Source organism: Diachasma alloeum, unplaced genomic scaffold (genome assembly GCF_001412515.2).
Source record: "Diachasma alloeum isolate Michigan unplaced genomic scaffold, Dall2.0 Dall_scaffold_00185, whole genome shotgun sequence".
NCBI lineage: Eukaryota > Metazoa > Arthropoda > Insecta > Hymenoptera > Braconidae > Diachasma > Diachasma alloeum.
Window position 1 is genome coordinate 590,663 of NW_021680351.1, and position 22,416 is coordinate 613,078.

General features: G+C 36.8%; 3 protein-coding genes across 3 annotated transcripts; 2 read left to right on the plus strand and 1 right to left on the minus strand.

Moving 5' to 3' along the window:
• Window positions 1-1,161: 1,161 nt before the first annotated feature.
• Window positions 1,162-7,420, plus strand: LOC107048052. Its single transcript, XM_015271012.1, has 9 exons — window positions 1,162-1,804; window positions 2,557-2,710; window positions 2,788-2,940; window positions 3,965-4,203; window positions 4,710-4,801; window positions 5,381-5,479; window positions 5,565-5,836; window positions 6,739-6,871; window positions 6,945-7,420. The coding sequence occupies exons 1-9, from the start codon at window positions 1,259-1,261 to the stop codon at window positions 7,303-7,305; spliced, it is 2,049 nt and encodes a 682-aa protein (XP_015126498.1). The 5' UTR covers window positions 1,162-1,258; the 3' UTR covers window positions 7,306-7,420.
• A 1,012-nt stretch (window positions 7,421-8,432) lies between these two features.
• Window positions 8,433-15,067, plus strand: LOC107048065. Its single transcript, XM_015271024.1, has 10 exons — window positions 8,433-8,473; window positions 8,728-9,313; window positions 10,096-10,255; window positions 10,340-10,498; window positions 11,399-11,634; window positions 12,034-12,119; window positions 12,195-12,293; window positions 12,847-13,118; window positions 13,432-13,582; window positions 14,542-15,067. The coding sequence occupies exons 2-10, from the start codon at window positions 8,750-8,752 to the stop codon at window positions 14,882-14,884; spliced, it is 2,070 nt and encodes a 689-aa protein (XP_015126510.1). The 5' UTR covers window positions 8,433-8,473; window positions 8,728-8,749; the 3' UTR covers window positions 14,885-15,067.
• Window positions 15,068-15,756: 689 nt separating this feature from the next.
• LOC107048066 (neuroendocrine protein 7B2) lies at window positions 15,757-19,343 on the minus strand. Its single transcript, XM_015271026.1, has 6 exons — window positions 19,230-19,343; window positions 19,080-19,128; window positions 18,898-18,968; window positions 17,190-17,565; window positions 16,262-16,449; window positions 15,757-16,173 (listed from the first exon to the last, which is right to left on the minus strand). The coding sequence occupies exons 3-6, from the start codon at window positions 18,964-18,966 to the stop codon at window positions 16,102-16,104; spliced, it is 705 nt and encodes a 234-aa protein (XP_015126512.1). The 5' UTR covers window positions 18,967-18,968; window positions 19,080-19,128; window positions 19,230-19,343; the 3' UTR covers window positions 15,757-16,101.
• Window positions 19,344-22,416: the final 3,073 nt, after the last annotated feature.

The following is a 22,416-nucleotide window of genomic DNA, read 5'->3' on the forward strand; positions in this document are numbered from 1 at the left end:
ATTTTTGATAAATAATCTAACAGAATTGTCGTGCCTTTTCATTTTTTTCTCATAATATTTTTGTTTTCATTTTTGACGTCAGCAGTTTTTATTGTCTCCTTCAGATCCTTCATTATCACCACATTAAATTTTATTTGAAATTCGCGAGGCATATGGAAGTTTTACTAGATAATTTTTCCAAATTCAGAGATATAGTACTGTAATGAAAAAAATTCCCTTATACCTCAATTTAATTGTTAATATTACACAACAATTTTTAAATTGTTAAACAAATCATCAATTACATATTCAGTAATTGAATTTAGAAGAATGATGATTATTTGGCTAATCGAAAATTCTTTTTATCAAATTTAGAATTATTTACTCAATACTCAATTGACAATTTAATATTGTCAATTATTTAAATACTATACACTATAGTATATGCAATACAAGAGCAATTTCCCACTTGTTTTTCCAATTTTTTCAATTTTATATTATAAAAATTCAAATCGACTTCTGGTGAGAAAAATTTGGTACTAGAAATTAAGACTCTTAAACAAAGGGTTACAAGGGTCATGAGGGTCTAAATAAGGGTCACGAGGGTCAGATTAAGGTTCACAAGGTTCAGAATATCTCCCAATATTATAAAAATCCAAATGGACTTCGGGTGATCAAAAATTTGGTACTCGAACTTAAAACTTCAAAAACAAGAGTCGAAATAAGGGTCATGAGGGTCATACGGGGTTATACTGGACTCATATGAGGATCACGTGGAGGCTGGCGAGCGGAGCGAGCAGGGAGCGTAGTCCCCTAGTAAAGAATAATAACTAATAATTTATTTCAACAACAGTATCTCATTATTTTTTATTTAACGATTCAGATTAATTTGAAAAATTAATCAAAAATATTTCAACAACTACCAAACGCTTTGAATTACGATTCATCATAACAACATTTGTTTTGTTAGCAAGGAAATTTTTAAATGCATCAGGAACCCCTTTTTAGTTTCGACGAAGTATCGAAGTAGCAAAACTGCCAAGAATTCGATAAAAAACAGAATGTTGAACATGGCAAGAGCGGATTGGCCGCTGGATCGTGAAGAAATACTGCGGAGACTCAACGTCATTCCCGCTTCCCGATTATTCTTGTATAAAGAAGAAACCGGGCTGAGACCCCAGGAATATTAGTCGAGTCTTCAGTAATGATTCAAATGACATCCGAATAATCGTGAATTTGGTTTCTGTGAACAGGTGAAAAAACCCGAAAAATCATCGAGATGAAGATACGCAAGGAAATTGTGGGAGGAATGCTCGTTCTCTTGTGCATTCACGTGGCGGGGGGTGAGACATTCCTTTCAACAGTGGAAAGCTCCATCGCAAGTTGGGCTGAACGCATTTGGAATGTTATTACCACCGGTTCCTACCGAGGCCACGCGTTGTGGCGCAAGTGCTCCAATTACCGGGATTTTTCCAACGTTTTATTCGAGAGAAGTTCAAAAGTCCTGTCAGCGCAGGCAAAGTCAATAACCGCGATTGAAAGTCATGCGAATAAGCGCGTCAATAATCCGAGCTTTAAGACGTATTCTGTCAGCGAGAGGACAGAAGCTTTTCGCAAGGCGAGGGAAGAAGTTGATAGAGAATTTGATCGGTTAGAGTTCGCTAAAAAATCGATAGGACTGTTTGATCCCACACAAATGTGCGCCTGGGCAGACGCACTCGTCGAAAATGAGACTATCACGAAAATAATTCAGCAAATTCATCAGAGTCTCTCGCCGGGTGGAGGAGGCAATCCTTTGATTGATGATCTTCTCAGTCATATGAAGGTAGGCAAGAGCAGGCCATCATGGGTGAAACAATTCAATAGAAAAACTTGGCGGATTCGCTAGAAAATTGGAGTCGAATTCACTAGAAATTCTACAGTTGGAAAAAAATTAGGCACGGATTTTATGTCTTTTCCGCTATTGTTTTGTTTTGCATTACAGGATCCAAGTAAAAAAAATTAGAAAATTCATGCCCAAGTATTCTCAAAGAAAAAATTGCAAGAGAATATTTATGTAGAAAAATCGAAATCTACCGACTTTTTCCTATCAAATATCTCATCTCATCGCAAAATACAAACAGAATTTTAACGAGAATTCCCTAGAATTTTAACAGAATCCCAAAGCAATTTTCTATTGAATTTTTTCATACGTGATGTATAAAAAAAAATTAATAGAAAAACCTAGGAAATTTCCTGTCATTTTTTGGCTATTCCATAGAAGAAAAAAAAGTTTTTTATTTTCAATAGCAATGTTTAACGGACAATATTCTATAGAAAAAATCCACAGAATTCGATTTTTCAATACAACTTATTCTATTGGAATGTTTTCTATAGAAATTCCTCGGCTCAAATTTTTTTCGTTTGATTTTTTAATGAAAAATTACCGAAAGAGTCGTAAAATATCCTCCACAAACGTATTTTTTCTCTGAATTACATTTCCACGATTTGCCACGATTTTCTAGGTAATTTTCATCCATCTTCCCTTTCCCTTTCGCGTGCGAAATTTTTTCACGCAGATGTATTCTTCTTCCACAGAATGCGGCAGGTGAAACATTATGTGGTTGGGGGCATTCAACATACGACTACCTCCACTCAATCTACAATTTAGTCGTAGTAACAGAGATGAGGGGATTTATTCTAGAAGCATACGCGCATCATCTCTTGTATGAATACAATGGCCGAGGGGCTTGTACGTCTTCGTTCATTTCTCTCCCTGGAAAAATAATCAAACACCCCCTCACCTACCGAAATTATTGACATTCGCAGGCAAATACTCGAAGCCAAGTTCGGCAAGCCAAGTTCTGATCTTGCGTGACAGACTTCGAACGCACGTCCGAGACTACAATGAGGTGTTCATTGCGCGAATGGACAGCGCGTCGAAAGAATTTCGAACTTGTGCTGACGAATCTTTCGTAAGGGGTGAGTTTCATCCGTCATAATAACTGCAGCCAAAAAAATAAGGCCTTAATTCAGGATTTTAAAGGTCTTAAAGTGAGATTTTCAGAGGCTTAAGGATATCCAAGTACTTTGGCTATTTTTTCTTCAGTGATATGGCTTCTACCTTTGCAATCGAACATCAGAGCTTTCATTTGAGCCCCTCTATAAACAATAGTTTTTATAAACAATAAGTTTTCTACCTTAAAAATCATTTGTTCGGAATCGTAACAAATTTATTCATATTCGGAATTTTACTAGAAATCGATTTCGTGCCTAAAAAAATTGGGTTTCCGAACATTTAACCCTCCTGTAGTCGCACGTCTTCGCCGAAGGTCGTCGGTCGCGTGGTGAGCGCTGCGCCGTCCGTACATTCTCGATCGCAGCGTTGCCAGGGCCATACGACACTGTAAACATATCACCGGCCAGCGGCCCCCCACTCCGCACACGCTGCTTGGGACTACCACGAGGGTCGGCAACACCGCTCGTCAAATTTCCGCTGCGAGAGTAGTCGCACGGTCAGCGCTGCGCTCATTCTCGCTAACCGCGCTCGACAAAAAAATTAATTGAGAAAAAAATTGTCAGTGCAGGGCAACCCTACCGTGTTTAATCTCATCAGGACATACCATTTGAGAAACTCGTAAATAGGCAGAGCGTAATTCATCACATTTCTAGAGACATCGTGAAAATAAAGACGGCGGCTGTCAGACCATAACGCGACCACTGGGGGGGTTAAACAATTTTCGAGTTTTTCTCACACAATTTAATTGACAAATTTGATGATTGAAAATGGTTGAATCTATAGTGTGGTCTGTACCAAGCTGCAAAAGATACTTGGATATCCCTAAGGTGAGACTTGAATGCCTCAGTTAAGACTTTTGGAACTCGACTTGAAAGTTTTCTTTCTGTCAAGTTCTGAATGTCTCAACCTGAGGCGTTTGATACTGGTTTTTGGGTCTTATAATCCCTCCTGACACACATGCAAATGCACTGATACTGGCCTTCTCAGATGAAACGTACTTCGAGTTGGAGGGTCTAGTGCAAGGTTTCCTGCAGCCTCTAGACACTCCAAGAAACGGACAACCACCATCTACGGCTTGCAGTAGCTTGAACCAGGGTGGATCAAGCGAACGGCATCAGTACTGTTTTTCGCAGCAGAATCAATGTCCCCCGAAAATTGAAAAACCTTGCTTGGGGTACCTTACTGATTGCAAACCAACGTCGGAATTCGTGACAGCATGTATAGCGGTGAGCCAATGAGAACTGTACCCTTGCCATCTTATGCTATTGATTCTAATCAATTTAGTTTGAAGAAAACGTTGTCAAAGGCAATATTAAGAAGGCTGGATCATTCTATTGCCCTCCGGCCCAAATGATTTCAACAATTATAAGATGTTCATTCATGTCTCGGTGGGGAAGATATGATCCTCATATGATCCCCACGCCCATCAAAAAATTTATAAAAAAAAATACATAATATGGGCCAATTCCATGTTTTTCAAATTTATAAAGAATACGTAAAATATATGTATAAAACATATGTTTCATATATTTTTTTATATAATTGGGCCAATTTAAGATATTTTTTTATACATTTTTCAAAATATAAATTTTTCCGTGTGGGCATACGACCAAAAAACTTACGAACGTCGTAACCCCGTCGTGACGGTAGTCATGTACATACGTTATTGTCGGCACGTACCTGAAATAAATGTCATTATCTGAATTTAATCATTACTTCTTCTCCCATCAAGGAAAATGGTCCACGACGGTATAAATGGATTGAGCAGACTGACGCTCTGCAACAATCATCCGGCGTTTGTGAATCTCACAAATATCACGTGGAGTAAGAATGCCCAATTTAATATATTTTGATACAAGTGCGAAAAAGTGTTTTGCATCGCACTGTCCGCAATACGTCATTTACGATCATCGTGAAGAAAAATTATGTTCGTCACTCGGCCGAAATAGAATATTGTGACAACTTCCTGAAAAGTGCCCTTTTCGAAACGATTAGGGCGCTCGGCGCAGGCGAGTGCTGCCCTTCCAAGGGCCAAACTCAGTTGTCCCACACGGAGAGAAATGTTCAGTAAAAATTACGAAACTCCCAATTCACTCACCGATTACGGAATCGACTCAGAAAATTTAAGTGACGGAATCGTAATTTTTCACAGGCGATTCGGATCAAAATAACGGAACGCTCCGGAAAAATTCCGTGACAATTCCGTAAAATTTCCTACAACCACATTTGGCTCTGGAATTACGGAAAAGATGCGTAATTTTTATTGAATATTTCTCTCCATGCACGAGTGTCGAACCCTATTTTTCATCACAATATGTGCAAAACCGAATTTTGTGCCCAAGTGATAAAAAAATCTAGTTATCAATAATAAAATGGAAATTATCATTTTTCGTTTCGTTGTAGACACCCCTGCTTTTGCAAATGCGTAGACAATAGTGTCGACTCCTTCTCAACGCATCTCATCAACTTGCAACCGGTCGAGGCCGATGTAGCGGACAACATGTACGCCAACTTGCTTTCAAGAGCCATTATTACTTCCTGCGAAAATTTGGCATCACGGTTTGACATGAACCTTGTAACATTGCAGGGTAGTGACTGGCGTCAGATTTATAGTGCAAAATCGAGTGATGCAGTTTCAAATTCAGCAAGGAAAATTCGGAAAGGATTGGAGAATTGAAGGAGAACCCGAGTGGAAGCCCATTGCGGACATAAGTGAGAAGATCCGCGCAAACAGATTGCGGAGAAAATTACAGGGAGAGTATCCGGACATTGAAGAAGGGCGGGATTACTTCGTTGTCAATGAGAAAACGACATTCAATTTTGATCAATTGACCGTTCGCTTCGGTCATATTCTCACTGGTAATTATCGCTGTGGAAGAATGGATTGCATTGCATTCGTCAAATCCGAAATTTCAATTTTTTTTGTGTAAGGACAACTAATCAAATCAACTATCAAATTAAGGGTTCAAATAAGGATCACAAGGGTCAAAATAAGGGTCATGAAGCTCAGAGTAAGGGTCATGAGAGGCAGAAGAGTCACGACGGTCAGATTAAGGGTCATAGGAGTAAGATTAAGGGTCGCAAGGGTCACATTAAGGATCACAAAGATCAAATTAAGGGTCACAAGCCTCATGAAGCTCAGTGTAAGGGTCATGGGAGACAGAATAAGTCACGACGGTCTGATTGAGGGCCATAACAGTAAGATTAAGGGTCATAGGGGTCGCAAGGGTCAGATTAAGGATTATAAAGATCAAATTAAGGATCCAAATAAGGGTCACAAGGGTCATGGGAGACAGAATAAGTCACGACGGTCAGATTAAGGGCCATAAGAGTACGATTAAGGGTCATAAGGGTCGCAAGGGTTAGATTAAGGATCATAAAGATCACATTAAGGGTCCAGGAGGGTTACAAGGGTCAAAATAAGGGTCATGAAGCTCAGCGTAAGGGTCATGAGAGGCAGAATAAGTCACGACGGTCAGATTAAGGGCCATAAGAGTACGATTAAGGGTCATAAGGGTCGCAAGGGTTAGATTAAGGATCATAAAGATCACATTAAGGGTCCAAAAGGGTCACAAGGGTCAAAATAAGGGTCTCAATGTATCTCTCTATATTATAAAAATCCAAATCGAGTTCTGGTGGAATCGAATTTGGGTCACAAGGGTCAGGTGGGGGTGTAGCCCTCTAGTAATTTTGTAATTAATCCGCAAAAATAGCTGTGCTACACGACGACAAAAGTAATTTACCACTTGTTTCTTTTTCAGGAGTGAAGTTCGATATGGTCTCTGACAAAAAGTCAATACAAATTGCTATATTGTCAAGACCATTTAATGCCACATCTGGAAATTTGACTGACGTCAACGGGGCATTCTATATCGAAAAACCCCTTTTCAAAAGGTAACTGACTATTTGGTAAAGCCTCACTATTGGGGTCGAGAGTTTCCGCTGATGGAGTCGACTCTATTTTCAGGGAGAAGTGGTCCTATCCGACTGACGTTGACAGGGTAAGAATTGCACCTGGGCTGGATGAAGCGGTGACCATTAATACGACAAGAAAGGATGATTGGGGACAAGCGACATTACCATATTTCGATGCAAAACCTCTTGTTTCTGATCCACCTACTGCACTCGGAGGGTTCGGAATATTTCATCAGCATGATGGTAACTCCCCCGGTGTCGTCTCACTGAAATTCATTTCAATGGACTATAGCTACTATATGGAGGAGAATCAGTATGAAATACAAATTAATGCGAAAAAATCAGCTGAAGATATATCGAAAAATAAAAAAGGAGTTTTTAGCGCCAAAATTTATCGCTGCGAAAGCGAGTGAGTGCATCACTCGTGTTTATATCAATTAAATATGTTATATCAAATGAATATGTAATATCAGATTAATGTGTAATGTTTCAAATAAATATGATGACGTTTATTGATGAATTGAAAAATATGTATTGTTAATTATTCCTGGACAAACATAACGAAGAGATCTTTTTTATGACAGGAATCGAGAACAAGTGACTCAAAATTATGGAATAGAATTTTTGATTTTGAAAAATTTGATTGAGCAACTAAATTATCTGCAATGTCATCGCATCATTTGTAATTTAAAAATACTTCGCAGGTGATAGAAAACACTCGCGACGTCAATTTTAATCTGCAATTTTAAGATAAAAATTTTTAAACAAAAAGATGTTTTCAGGAAAGATTTTTATCCAAATTCTGTCAATAAAAAATATCGATAAAAAGCGCGAGTTCTACATGGCAAGAGCTCAGTGGGCATTCGACCGTAAAAAATATTACGAGCACTCAGTGTAAAAAAACCCACTCATAGCAAAGGAATATTAGCCGTCAGTAAAAGTGATTCAAATAACATCGAAATACTTCTGTATTTTGCTGTCTCTCACTAGTGAAAACCTTAAAGTCCATGTTAATTGGGCAATAGGCACTTGGAACATCATCAAAACAAAAAATTCAATACAATTCCAAATTTTTGAGCATTAACACGGGAATTCCTCAACGCATTTGGATTTTCAACGAAAACATGAACATTCAGTGCTAAATTACACTGAATTTCCAATTAATTGAAAATTTAAGAATCTATTTACCGTAATTTTACGGATTTCTATCAATTGTCAGGGAATTATTTACCTGATATTTACAATTGTCACTGATTTTTCCACGAAATTCTGAATTTTCAACGACGAATTTCCTTGAAATTTCCGTCGAACTAAAATAAGACAAAAATTTCCAAAAAATAAATCGGAAAATTGTTTTCAACAAAAATTTTTAGCCCAATTCTTTCAGTGAAAAATATCGATAAAAGCTAAGAGTTCCACACGGCGAAAGCCCAATGGACATTCGATCATAAAAAATATTACGAGTACTCGCCACATCCATTTCCTGATCATTCCTGTATAAAAAACCCACTCGTAGCGAAGGAATATTAGCCTCCAGTAAAATTGATTCCAATAACATCGAAATATTTCACCAGCGAAGTGGTAAAACGCTTCAAGTCAATTTCGACTATTGCCCAGTTTTCAATGAATATCTCGGAATCTAAGGGAGGTAGCAAAATTTTTGATAAAACCTTTTCTGTGGCACTCAATTCGCTCTACAAAAAAGGTCATTGCAAAAATTTCGCTATCTCCCTTAGATTCGGAAATATTCCTCAAAAACTCAACTGGGGGACAAGTCGACTTGAACCGTTTTACCGCTTCGCTGCTGATTTGTGTATTTCGCTCTCCTTCACTAGTGAAAACCTTAAAGTCATCGAAATGAGGGTTCGCAAGGAAGTTCTGGTGACAATACTCTTCCTCTTACCCATTCATACGACAGTCGGCAAATTGAAGCCCACAACATTGGGAGTGTCCATCCTAAATTGGGCGATAGGCATTCGGAACATCCTCAAGACAGGTTCTGCGGATAAATACGGCTTGTGGGACGACGGCTTCAATGCGCTGAAATCTCTAAACGTTTTGTTCGACAAGAGTATTAAATCATTACTCAACGAGTTGGAGGAAATAGAAAAGGCCGAAGACCATCTGCAAGTGCGTTTTAAAAAGGGGAATGTTGAGCTCAGTCAGTGGATCCTGAGAAACCAATCGATCACCCAGAAAGTCCTGAAGTTGGGGAGCCATTTAGAGGCTATTGACAGGATCGCCGATGAACTCCAGAATCTGAAAATATTCGACTTTGTCATCCCCCAACAACTGTGCAAATGGGCGAATGTAATTGTTGAAAAAGAACGAATGACGAAGGAAATTGATCGGATTTACAGTGAGTCCTCTTCGGGACGAGATTCCCTCTCGCTGCGGAACTTGGTCCGGTCATTGTTGAAGGTACATCAAAAAAATTTTCTCACATTACCTCCAGACATCGCCGTAATCTAATTCAGTAGCGAAGTGGTAAAACGGTATAAGTCAATTTTGACTATTGATCAGTTTTCAATGAATATCTCGGAATCTAACGGAGATGGCAAACTTTTTGTTATAACCTTTTTTGTAGAGCCGACTGAGAGCTACAACAAATGTAATTACGAAAATTTCGCTATCTCCCTTAGATTCCAAAATATTCCTCAAAAACTCAACGGGGAGATAAGTCGACTTGAACCGCTTTACCACTTCGCTACTGAATTTTGAATTGAAGTTAAATTTTGAATAAGTCAATTGTTAATGTGACTCATTTTCGTTTTTTTGATTATAAAAATAACCATCAATTTAAGTATTCAAATTCCGAATTATTCTATCAACCAATGATTGAGAAATTAAATTACCTAACTATTATGTTAAGATTTCAAAAACTCAACGGGGAGATAAGTCGACTTAAACTGCTTTACCACTTCGCTACTGAATTTTTAATTGAAGTTAAACTTTGAATAAGTCAATTGTTAATATGAGTCACTTTGGTTTTTTTGATTATAAAAATAACCATCAATTTAAATATTCAAATTCCGAATTATTCTATCAACCAATGATTGAGAAATTAAATTACCTAACTATTATGTTAAGATTTCAAAATAAAGTTTTCCAACAACAAATACATTATAAATCTATCACTACGACATGATAAATCATTCTCCTCAACTAATGAACCTCTGATAATGTCAAATAATTTCAAATAGAATGCCGTAAACGACAATTCTCGATGTGGTCAAGGATATTCACCGTACGACTATCTCCACACAATATACGATTTAGTGATGGTAGCAGAGATGAGGGGATATGTCGTAGAAGCATTCGCTCATTATCTTCTATCTACGTACAATGGCACCACTGTAACCTGTATGTTTTCATTTGTCTGGTGCAAAAAAACTTATCAGATATTGCAAATAACAGGTGACAAAAGTATTGATTGATTATTTACAGGCGAATACTTAAGGGGAAATTGGGAAACGGAGCTTGAGACATTATACAAGAGACTTCGCGCACATGTCGGAGTCTATAATGAGCTGTTCATCAGCGGACTGGAGCATTTATCGAGAGAATTTCGGGCATGTGATGATGATTCGAAATCTTTCCAGCGAGGTGAATTTCGTTGTAATGATTTTAACGATTATCACGTTTTTCAGGCATTGAGAAGGTGGTCCATGTTTTCTTCCACGATATTAGCAAATTTCTTTCAAGCAGCATTTCAGCTTTGTCGAAAATCTTGACATCCCCATACTTTTTAGGAGTTTTTATTGTTGAATACTTTTTTTCGGGAATTTCTTCAGTGAATATTATGAGCAATATTTCATTCAATTTCACTTATTCTATTGAGATATTTTTTCAGGATATTGGCAGTGGTTTTAGGACGAACAAACGACAAACTAACGATTCCTTAGGAGGAAAAAATAAAACTAATTAATTTTTTAAGTAAAAGCGGCCCCTCATACATAAAAAAAAGACTGTTTTTTTCGTTTCTCCTAAGGAATCGTTTGTTCGTCGTTTGTTCGTCCTGAAAACACTGCCATCATCTTGAATAATTGCACTCTTTGACTATTTTCTTTCAATTAATTATCAATCACTTGAAAAAAAAATTCTTGCGATTATTCTTGCAATTATTTCCTCGGCTCAAATTTTCCAAGTTTTTTTAAAATGTTTTCGATGAAAAAAATTAAGAATAGAATGAAAAAACTTCAAACTAGTCAATTGAAAAACTGTTCATTCACACGTTTAGTTAGAAAAACCTGAAAAATGAGATAATTCTTATGTTCATGATCTCCATAATGAATTTCAATGATTTAGACATGAAAATAATAATTTTTAGAATTTCTTTTTTCTGAAAATACTCAGTAACTCGAGCCGTAGGGGTCGAGCTACTTTGACTCCAAATCTGAAATCCGACGCCAAATTGGACGAATTTCATCTCATAAATTCAGACAACTCATAAATTCAGTCAAATTCCGACATGAGTTGTTCCAATGCTCTACCATTTCTTTTCAGATGAAACTTATCTCGAATTGGAGGGCGCTATGCAACGGTATCTCCACGCGTATGACCCTGCCTCGTCGGCGCTTTCCAGTGGGCACTTGGACTGCAGTTTATTGGACAGAAGATACCGCTCCAAAAGTTGCGGGGTGATTTCGAATTCCTGCAGCGCCCCTCTCAAATATCCTTGCATGGGCTACATGACCGATTGTGAGGCAGTGTCGAGTGCCGACGTTCTAGCTTGCATCGCGGTGAGTCAGTGAAGATAATCGACAAATCAGACGTCGGCATTACCATAAATTTTAATTAAACTTGAATTTTGAAGACTGACGATGGTTACTCTCATTTAGAAATATTTACGTATTTACAGAGACAAATAAATATGAATATTTATTTAAACAAGATAAATATTTATTTATCTATTCATTAATATTTATCCATTTATTAATATTTATTTATTTATTTACGGAATTAATATTCATTCATTTCTTTAAACGATAAATATTTGTTTAAATGAATAAATAAACAAATAAAAAATGAATTACTTATTATAAATGAATGAGTATTTATTTGCAGTCTCTCTCGTTCTCCCCAGAAAAAAAGCCTCAACTTTTTTGATATTCACAATGTAACTATTTTATCCTTTCAAGAGTGTTCGTCCGCGACGTTACGAATGGATCAACAAGACGAACGGCGAGCCAGTAAGAGGTTGCAAAACGCAGACCTTCCAGAAAGGGTAAAAAGCGATGATTCACAGATAAATGGGACAAACGATTGTATAGAAATGATTTCTCCTTCTGTTTCATTACAGTACGACGTGTCTGTGTACCTGCATTGACAACGATGTTAACTCAATGTCAACGCATCTCTTCAACTTGCAACCGGTTGAGGCCGACGTAGCTAATGACATGTATGCTAATTGACTATTATGATTCATTATTATTTCTGGTGAATTTAGTATTCCAATATGTGCACATTATTAGAAAATTACTCTTGAAATTTCATGTGAAGAAGCTTGAAAGTTTTAACAACGACAAAATTACATGAAATTTCTGTATATTTCGGCATTGACGATCCAGTTAATTCAGTGAATTCAGGCAACAACTTTTCTGAGTTCTCAATCTATTGAAAATTGAATTGCATGTAATGTTCAATTTTCACAATGAGTTTGGAATTTCAAGCTTTCACTGAAAAATCAACGTTTCGTAATCATAAAAAATCTAATTTTCTTGAATTTTCAAGATCAATGAGACAGTTTGTAAACGCTTTCATTTGCAATTAAATTCAAACCCACAACATCGAAAATTCATGCCGCTCTGACTGAAATTTCAAAAAATTTCTAACGGTGTAATACCTATTCCAAATATCATGATATGACGCAGGAGAGGCTTTCAACTGAGGGAATTTTCCAGTTTTGCGAATGAAAGTTCTGCATTCGTGATATGAAAATTATAATATTGCAGGGTAGTAACCGGGATTAGATTTATAGTGCACAACGGAGTTCTGCAATTTCAAATACAGCAGGGGAAATTGGGGAATTATTGGGCAATCGAAGGATCACCTGCGTGGAAACCTATTAATGACATAAGTGAGAAGATACGCGCGAAAAGATTGGGCAGAAAATTGCGAGGAGAGCTTCCGGGAGTCGAGGAAGGCAGGGACTACCTGATCGTCAAAGAGGGAACGGGATTGCAGTTGGACGCACTGCTCGTTCCCAAAGGACACGTTCTCACCGGTGATTATTCCTTTCCACGGAGAGAAATAATCAGTAAAAATTGCGGAACTCACAATTCGCTCACCGATTACGGAATCGACTCTGAAAATTTAGAAAATTTAACTGACGGTATCGTAATTTTTCACAGGAGATTCGGATGAAAATGACGGAACGCTCTGGAAAAATTCCGTGACAGTTCCGTAAAATTTCCTACAACCACATTTCGCTCCGGAATTACGGAGCAGATACGCAATTTTTACTGAATATTTCTCTCCGTGTTCCCGACGATTTTATCGTCACTCATTGTGACTCGTTTTCTCTATCGCATCCTCAGGAGTTAAATTCGATTTGGTCCCGAAGACGGCGCAGAATTCCCCGCAGAGAGTGCAGATTGCTGTGTTATCAAGGCCATTCAACGTTACAAGTGGAATGTTGAGTAATATTGGGAATGAACCCAATGTCGTCAGATCCGACATCGTGGACAGGTGAATTAAAAAATATCATAGAAGAAAAACCATTTCAAACAGATTTTTACGGGAATCCCGGTGAAAATTGCACTTCACTGATTCTTTTGAAGAAGTTTATTCAACGAAGATTGTATTCGTCCAATCTGAAATTCCCAATTTTTCGCCGCAGGATAATTCATTTTGGCGTCAGGAATTCGAATATGCTATTTCTTTATTTTTTCGTTAATTTTTGGGGAAATGTCAATAAATTGACATTGAATGAACCCAATGTCGTTAGATCCAACATCGTGGAGAGGTGAATTAAAAAATATCATAGAAGAAAAACCATTTCAAATAGATTTTTACGGAAGTCCCGGTGAAAATTTCACTTCACTGATTCTTTTGAAGAAGTTTATTCAACGAAGATTGTATTCGTCCAATCTGAAATTCCCAATTTTTCGCCGCAGGATAATTCGTTTTGGCCTCAAGAATTCGAATATGCAATTTCTTTATTTTTTTGTTAATGACAAATTGATTTTGAAATCATTATTTTTGGGGCAATGTCAATAAATTGACATTGAATGAACCCAATGTCATCAGATCCAACATCGTGGAGAGGTGAATTAAAAAATATCATAGAAGAAAAACCATTTCAAATAGATTTTTACGGAAGTCCCGGTGAAAATTTCACTTCACTGATTCTTTTGAAGAAGTTTATTCAACGAAGATTGTATTAGTCCAATCTGAAATTCCCAATTTTTCGCCACAGGATAATTCATTTTGACATCAGGAATTCGAATATGCTATTTTTTTATTTTTTTGTTAATGACAAATTGATTTTGAAATCATTATTTTTGGGGCGATGTCAATAAATTGAAATAAATTAATCACTGAATTCAATTTAAAATCCATCGTTATAGAAATTCCATTCTGAAGCCAAAATGTATTGACTAATGTTGTCAAGCGTTCTAAATGATGAATCGTGTATTCACTTCCAGGAAGAAATTCGTGTACCCCAAGAAGAACGTACTCAGCCCACTTCCAGCGAATTATTTCTCAGGATTGAATCAGTGGGTCTCGATTACAACTTCAAACGTGAAAATTGATTGGGGACAAACAACATTACCGTATTTCGACGCAAAACCTGTTATATCTGATCCGCCAAGTGCACTCGGAGGATTGGGAATATTCCACAAATATGGCGGTAACTTCACCGGATTCGTCGCTTTGAAATGCATTTCAATTGACTACGGCCACTTTATGAATGAAAACAACGTATTTCCTCTAGAAGCAAAAATCGATGAGAAACTTGCGGAGGAAATCAGAATTTTGGAAGGATAATTGCTGTAATTTGATGCTCGTTAATGTTGAAATAATTTGCGGAAATGCGGAAATAATTTTAATTATCGTTATAAACACAATCTCTTGTTCGAAATCCGTGAGACATGTGGAAACATAAATAGGACACGTGTAGAAACTCAGATATGCTAATGTAACAGAAGAAAAATAAAATCTCTCAAAATATTTGCTTGTAATAATTGGCGACACTGTGGCCCCAGTAGTAGCTCATTATTTCTAGGGGTAGACATACACGAGAATTAACAGGGAACCTTGATAGTGCCCCCAGAAAATGCTGTCAATTCCTTCATCAAATAAAAAAATTAATAAGCAATTTTTGAATAATGATTTAAAACTAATTGATACTAATAACTTTAGTTTTGATGATGAGAAAATTCCCAAATATGGAACAGATCAATTCTTTCTTAGTTTCAATGAAGTATGAACGAAGCTTCCCACCAAAATAATAAAAACATCGATAAAAACGAAATGCTGAACATGGCAATAGCTCATTGGTCATTGGATCGTGAAAAAATATTACGAAGACTGGACGTCACACTCACTTCCTGATCATCCTATTCTAATAAGGACATACGCCGTAAGCTGTAGCTTAACGCTCATTCCTCGAATTTCATTGGTCGAACATTCGGATCCGCCCGCACGTGTTCGACTTCGGTTGGCTTTCGGTTTTCGTGTCACGATTTGTCTTTTACACGCGCGCTCAAGCGCGCGATCGTTCTCGTTCTTGTAAAAAAGAGTGACACTCATAGCATCGGAATATTAGTCCAGTGCCTTCAGTTAAAGCGATCCAAATGGCACCAGAATAATTGTGCATTTAGCTTTGGTTCACTAGATTGAAGAAAAACCACCATAACTGAGCTTTCGATTTTCAAAATATATTATGTATCATCATTATATCTATGAAACGTAAGTCAACTCTCCAATGCCGGAGAAAATTGAACACTTCCACATGAAAAAACAGACGATTCATGTGTCGTGAAGAAATCGCATTTGTTGTACACTTTTCATCATGTTCCAAAGGATCTTGTCGACATGAATATGAAAAAATACATACTCAATATCGCAATATGGGACTAAAATATAGAGAAAAAACATGACATAAATTTCTCTTTGATACAGTAACATCGATATTAGACCACCAAGAATAAATAATTCTTTCTGTTCATTGAAAGATTGAGTAATTAATGATATATCTTCATTCATGATATTACGTGAATTCCCTTCTTCGCTGCTATTGGTAGCTTCTCACCTCTGAAGAAAGGATTGGTCTCCTGAAACCGACAGAATAATTCAACAGACACTCAAACTCATGCACTGATGTAGAATCGTTGAGGATTTTTTTCCATGCAGACAATTTACCTGAAATTGTTCGACAATTTGATCAAATTCGGAATTTGGAATTTGAACGTTTACCATTTCCCGATCACTCCCTGAATCGTTGGAGCAGTCAATCATGTGTTCTGTGTCGCACATGCAGTCTTGAGCGCTCTGGTAATCTCGACTGAATGCTGCGGTGTTTTCAAAATCTTCGATGCAATGATTTTGACCTAGAGGAGATAGACATAGAGACAGAGGCAATTTTAAGCCTGTTTTTTTTATTGGAGAAAAATCGGAAAATTGATCACTCTTCTAGAGGAAGAGAAGATTCACAATTATTTATCAATTATTCACTTATTCATCTTTATCGTTGGTTAAGGATGTCCAAGTACTTTGGCTATTTTTTCTCCAGTGAAGTCCTTTTCTACTTTTGCATTCCAACATCAGACCAATGATTTTATTATTTCAACTTTGCAGGACTGAACCGTTAAAAAACATTTAAAAATATGAAAATAAATTTAAAAGTTTACTTTTGAGGAAAGATTGACGAAATAATTTAAAAATTGCAATTTTTTAAATTTACGAATATTTCCTGTGAATAATTATAAACAATCAATTTGCCACCATAAAATTTTTTTTGTTGGAATCATCAGAAACATTGTTTAATTTTGAATATGAAAATTTCAAAATTTTAAATTTTTTAAACGCAAAATTTTTTTTTCACCCAATTTAATTGACAAATTTGACGATTGAAAATGCTTGATATCCTTAGGTATTTTTTCCATGTATCATTTATTAACTTTTCGCCCTAAAGAGAGGAAGTAATTGCAATTACCCGGAGAAACAAATGTGGACCGACCGGTCCTGATGTTTTTTCTAACGCATCTATGAGTGCATGAAATGTGATGCATTTGAAATGTGAACGAATCAAGAAAACGAAGCTCCTCACATGATTTACAAATACACTAACCGGTATGCCCAATGGGGCAGGGATTTGGTGGTGTGCAGTAAGCCGGCAAGGTATTCTCAGTCTTCTCATCCTTGACTCCCTTGAGGCCAGCCAGCTGAACTCTATGCCGATTATCCCCATTGTCATTCAATCTCTGATGTGAATTTAATGTACTGTGACGAAGATACTCCTGATCCCTTATACTTGGATTTGGATTGAGTGTCTCAATCCCTTCGTAATCAATCGGCATCTCAGCCGGTATTTCTTTGGCTTTATCGTAGTCGTCAGTGCCACGAGCTTGGTCTTGATAATCTATGTATGAATCAGCTGCTTCAACAAGTTCGTTACCCATGCGATCTATTATGTCGCGAAGTAGTAGCTCTGATAACAGGTGGTCCTGGAAAAATTTCATGTGCCGGCGTAAACACAAGAATTTGAGGCCTGTGAGTTTCGAGGATGTAGCGTTTTGGGTCTTATGAGCGCCTCATACAGAAGTTTGAGTCGTATGAGCATTGAAAATGTGAATTTGAGGCTTGTCAATGTTGAATATACACAACATATTCACAAGCCAATTATTAATTCATAATACGCTTCGAGTATAATCCGTCGAATTGGTTATTTGGAGTCGTTGTGAGCCAGCGGATATCTTAATCAGAGTTTTATGAGCGTTAAATATAGGAGTTTGAGCAGCATGAGTATCTTTGATAACAGGTAGTCGTAGAAAAATTTTATGTGTGGGCGTAAGTACAAGAGTTTGAGTCCCGTGAGTTTCGAGGATGTAGCGTTTTGAGTCTTATGAGCGCCTCATATAGAAGTGTGAGCCGCATGAACATTGAAAATGTGAATTTGAGGCTTGTGAATGTTGAATATATAGCGGTTCGAGTATTATGCATCAAATTGGTCATTTAGAGTCTTTGTGAGCCAGCGGATATCTTAATCAGAGTTTTATGAGCGTTAAATATAGGAGTTTGAGCAGCATGAGTATCTTTGATAACAGGTAGTCGTAGAAAAATTTTATGTGTGGGCGTAAGTACAAGAGTTTGAGTCCCGTGAGTTTCGAGGATGTAGCGTTTTGAGTCTTATGAGCGCCTCATATAGAAGTGTGAGCCGCATGAACATTGAAAATGTGAATTTGAGGCTTGTGAATGTTGAATATATAGCGGTTCGAGTATTATGCATCAAATTGGTCATTTAGAGTCTTTGTGAGCCAGCGGATATCTTAATCAGAGTTTTATGAGCGTTAAAGATAGGAGTTTGAGCAGCATGAGTATCTTTGATAACAGGTNGAGTCGTTGTGAGCCAGCGGATATCTTAATCAGAGTTTTATGAGCGTTAAAGATAGGAGTTTGAGCAGCATGAGTATCTTTGATAACAGGTAGTCGTAGAAAAATTTTATGTGTGGGCGTAAGTACAAGAGTTTGAGTCCCGTGAGTTTCGAGGATGTAGCGTTTTGAGTCTTATGAGCGCTTCATATAAAAGTGTGAGCCGCATGAGCATTGAAAATGTGAATTTGAGGCTTGTGAATGTTGAATATACAGCGGTTTGAATATTATGCATCAAATTGGTCATTTAGAGTCTTTGTGAGCCAGCGGATATCTTAATCAGAGTTTTATGAGCATCAAAAATAGGAGTTTAAGCACCATGAGATGTGTATATGTCACGGAGTAGTCTCTGATATCATGTGGTTCTAGAAAAATGTCATTTTTTCCACCCAAAATTCACTCCTCACCTTCATTTCTGGTATATACATTGTGCCCTGAGCCGTTGCAATGATTGCAAGAATACCCAATAAGTACATTTCTGGAACAAGTTGAAAAAGAGAATCCTTGAAAAGCGATTCTTCGTGAACAACATCAAATTAATAATTACCTCAAACAGAAATCAAATTTTTCAATGATTAAAAATACTTACTCGTGGATTTGTGCTGTTTTATTTATCTTCAAGATGTTGTGGAAGACCTCTGTACCGTGAAGAACAGAAGAATGTCAACATTTAAACTGGCTGAATCGTACTTTACATTATTTGAATGGATCTAATGATAATTATCGCGTAAACACTTGCCTCGTTGATGGACTCTGATGATGCCGAGATATCAGATGATGATGTGCTGATAATTTCGGTGTTAGAATCAGAAACAGACGCGATTATTCTTCCGTTGTGCTACGTGGAACAGGACTGGCGCCCTGCCTCGACACAAAGCTGTATTAGAGTATTGATTTGACCGGTCTGGTCGTGATATAAATGTGGGCTTTTATTTTACGGTGGAAAAATATTCAACCACCCACATGTGGGTCTCCATCATCCGCATCATTGGGATGAATTCATCACGTAACGAAATGTGAATTGATTGTTAATTGTTCAAACGCAAAAAAAAATTAATAAAAAGACATGCTTTTGCGGCTTTTAGGATTTTTTAAGCGCAAAAAAATCCTTGCTACTTTTTATTTATTTATTTTCATTAGTCGAAATGTTGTTGGGGTATTTGTCGGGCTGATTTAATGCTTGGGGAATGGAGAATAACGCAAAACACATTATTGGGTCTGCGGGATGGAGTCCAGAGTGAGGGTTCGCAAGATCAAAGGACCCTTTTCAGTCTCGTTACGTCAACCGAAAAGCAGGTCGGTTCGCGGTGTTTCCTGGAAAACGTTTCACTCCATTGAAGTTTGAGAATAATAAACAAGACGATAACTATCATTTACGCAATTTTTAATTTTTTTATTTGCGAAATTCGGAAATATTTTTATTATTTTCAGTTCAGAAACTGAAAATCTTTTTTTTTGTGTGTATTAGGGATTAATGGGGCAAAATGGGTCGTTTTTAAATTTCCATCAGATCATTAATTAGTGTAATTAATTATTCATTTTTGAGATCTCGAGAAAGAAAGAAAAATTGTTTTAAAAAATTCTTTAAAATGTGTATTGAAAATTAGTGGGGCAAAATGGGTCGTTTTTTCATATTGTGAGGAAGCTTTATTCACTATTGACACTATTCATTTTAATCGGACACTAACTGTTGAGTTCATGATTAAAAAAAAATTGAAAAACATCAATTTTTAGATAAAGATTTGTTGTGCCTCGTGATGAACTGACGATTGTAACAAATTTTTCAGTCCTTTAAATAGTAAGAGATTGACTAGAAAAAGAGAATTCTAAAAAGTGGATTTTTTTTCATTTGGGTGATTTAAAAATTGCGTCAGAATTTTGTTTTCACTGTTGAAAACCTGAGGGATTTGAACTGCATTGTTGAGCCCAGCACTTGCAATGCCAAGGATGCCAGACCACCCAATGGCATTATATGGACGTACAGCAAGTCGTATCGGTGTTAACCATTCCGAGAATTTTATCACCCATGGAGTAACAGAACTCCGTAAATCCCGTCAATAAAATTCCCCGTCAAGCCCTAATTTTTCTTTATAAAGCGCAATTTTTCTTTATTTTTTCTTTATTTTTCATTCATCCGAAAATTATAAGTTATCGAGATGAATTCCCGGAGCATTGAGAGCGATGAAAATAAAATAAAAATCCATGTAAAAAGATCAATAAATAAATAATAATAAAAAACCTCAAAAATGAAAAAACTTCCACCGTTCTTCTTTATTTTTCCTCAATTCAAAAATTATAAATCGAAATAAATTCGCCGAGGTTTGAGAGTGATAAAAATAAACTAAAAATCCTCGAAAATGAGAGAAATTCTTCCCCACGTGGTCGCCCAGTTGCCAATTTCATCATCTAATGAGTTTCCTTTCCCAAAATACAATTATTTATAAAAATGTTTAAAAAACTGAAAGCTATCATGAAATCTGTCTTTCCTCTTCATTTCTACTTAATTCATAAATTATAATTCAGAATAAATTCGGCGAGCTTCGAGTGCGACAGGAATAAAGTAAAAATCCTCGACAATAAAAGAAATTCTTCATCACGTGGTCGCAGAGTGGCGAGAGGGCAAGGTCGCCAGGACAATTGAGCCGGTGTCTGATACGTAACGCACCTCATCTCCTGGCCATCAGCGTTTACCACACTCTACAGATGGCACCCGCGGTACACATGAACAGCAATTGTACACACGTAAGTGCAATTCCCACTCGCCTCCACCCACCAGTGCCACCACCTCTGCTGTTACGTTGAGATTCTCGCAGCGTCATGAGTATTGATCTAGCACTGAAACGAGTCGTCCTACCACCCAACGACTTTCCTTTGGCCACTATATGAATGAGCCATCCCCCAACCACCCCCACCACCCCTCACCGCCCCTTAGTCACTACAATAAAAATTCCATTCGTATTTATTCGCTTTCTTTTTCATCGCATTTGAAATTTTTCGGTTTTTTCTTCATTCTTTTTTTTTTTATTCACTTCTTTTTATTCGTTTATATTTATTTTCTTTTGTCGACGATTCGTGACCCCTAGAATCATCCTGATACGTTTTTGAAAACATGTGTGTGTGTGTGTGTTTGAAATTAAAAATTTTTCAATCTTTGGAATTTTTTTTTTATTTTTTTTGTTCTTGTTTTCTCTTCATTGTCAATTTGTTCAAATTTAATTTGTTTATATATATTTAAAGCGAATATATTCGTTTACATTTAGTTACAAATTTATTTATTCATTTATTCATTCATCTCATTAAAATTCAGTAGCGAAGTGATACAAGTCAATTTTGACTATTGACCAGTTTTCAATGAATATCTCGGAATCTAAGAGAGATGGCTAAATTTTTGTTATAACCTTTTTTGTAGAGCCAGTTGAAAGCTACAACAAATGTAATTACGAAAATTTCGCTATCTCCCGTGGATTCCGAAATATTCCTCAAAAACTCAACTGGGAGTTGACTCGACTTAAACCGTTTTACCACTTCGCTACTGAATTGTTTTAATTGTTCAATTTTTTACGATTTATCAATTTTCTTTCCTCATTTCTGCATTTTTGGTGTTGAAGGACGTTAATTATTTCAGTTAAATACGGAAGAAAAACTGAAGGGTTGATTTATGAATTTTCAACTTTTCATTCTGCCGTTATTAATTAGCGAGATAATGACACAATTACCGAGTGAATCCCAGAATAATTGAATTTCGAACCTAATCGAAGTGGAATTGATTGAATTAATCAGGCAACTTCAGTTGATTATTTCATTATTGAATCAACAATTTGATTAATTAGGGGGGTTATGAAATCGTCTCCCTGTTTCTAAATTATTTCAATTTGTCTTGAAATTACGAATCAGTTCAGGAAAATTTCTGCGGCGCTGGGACATGT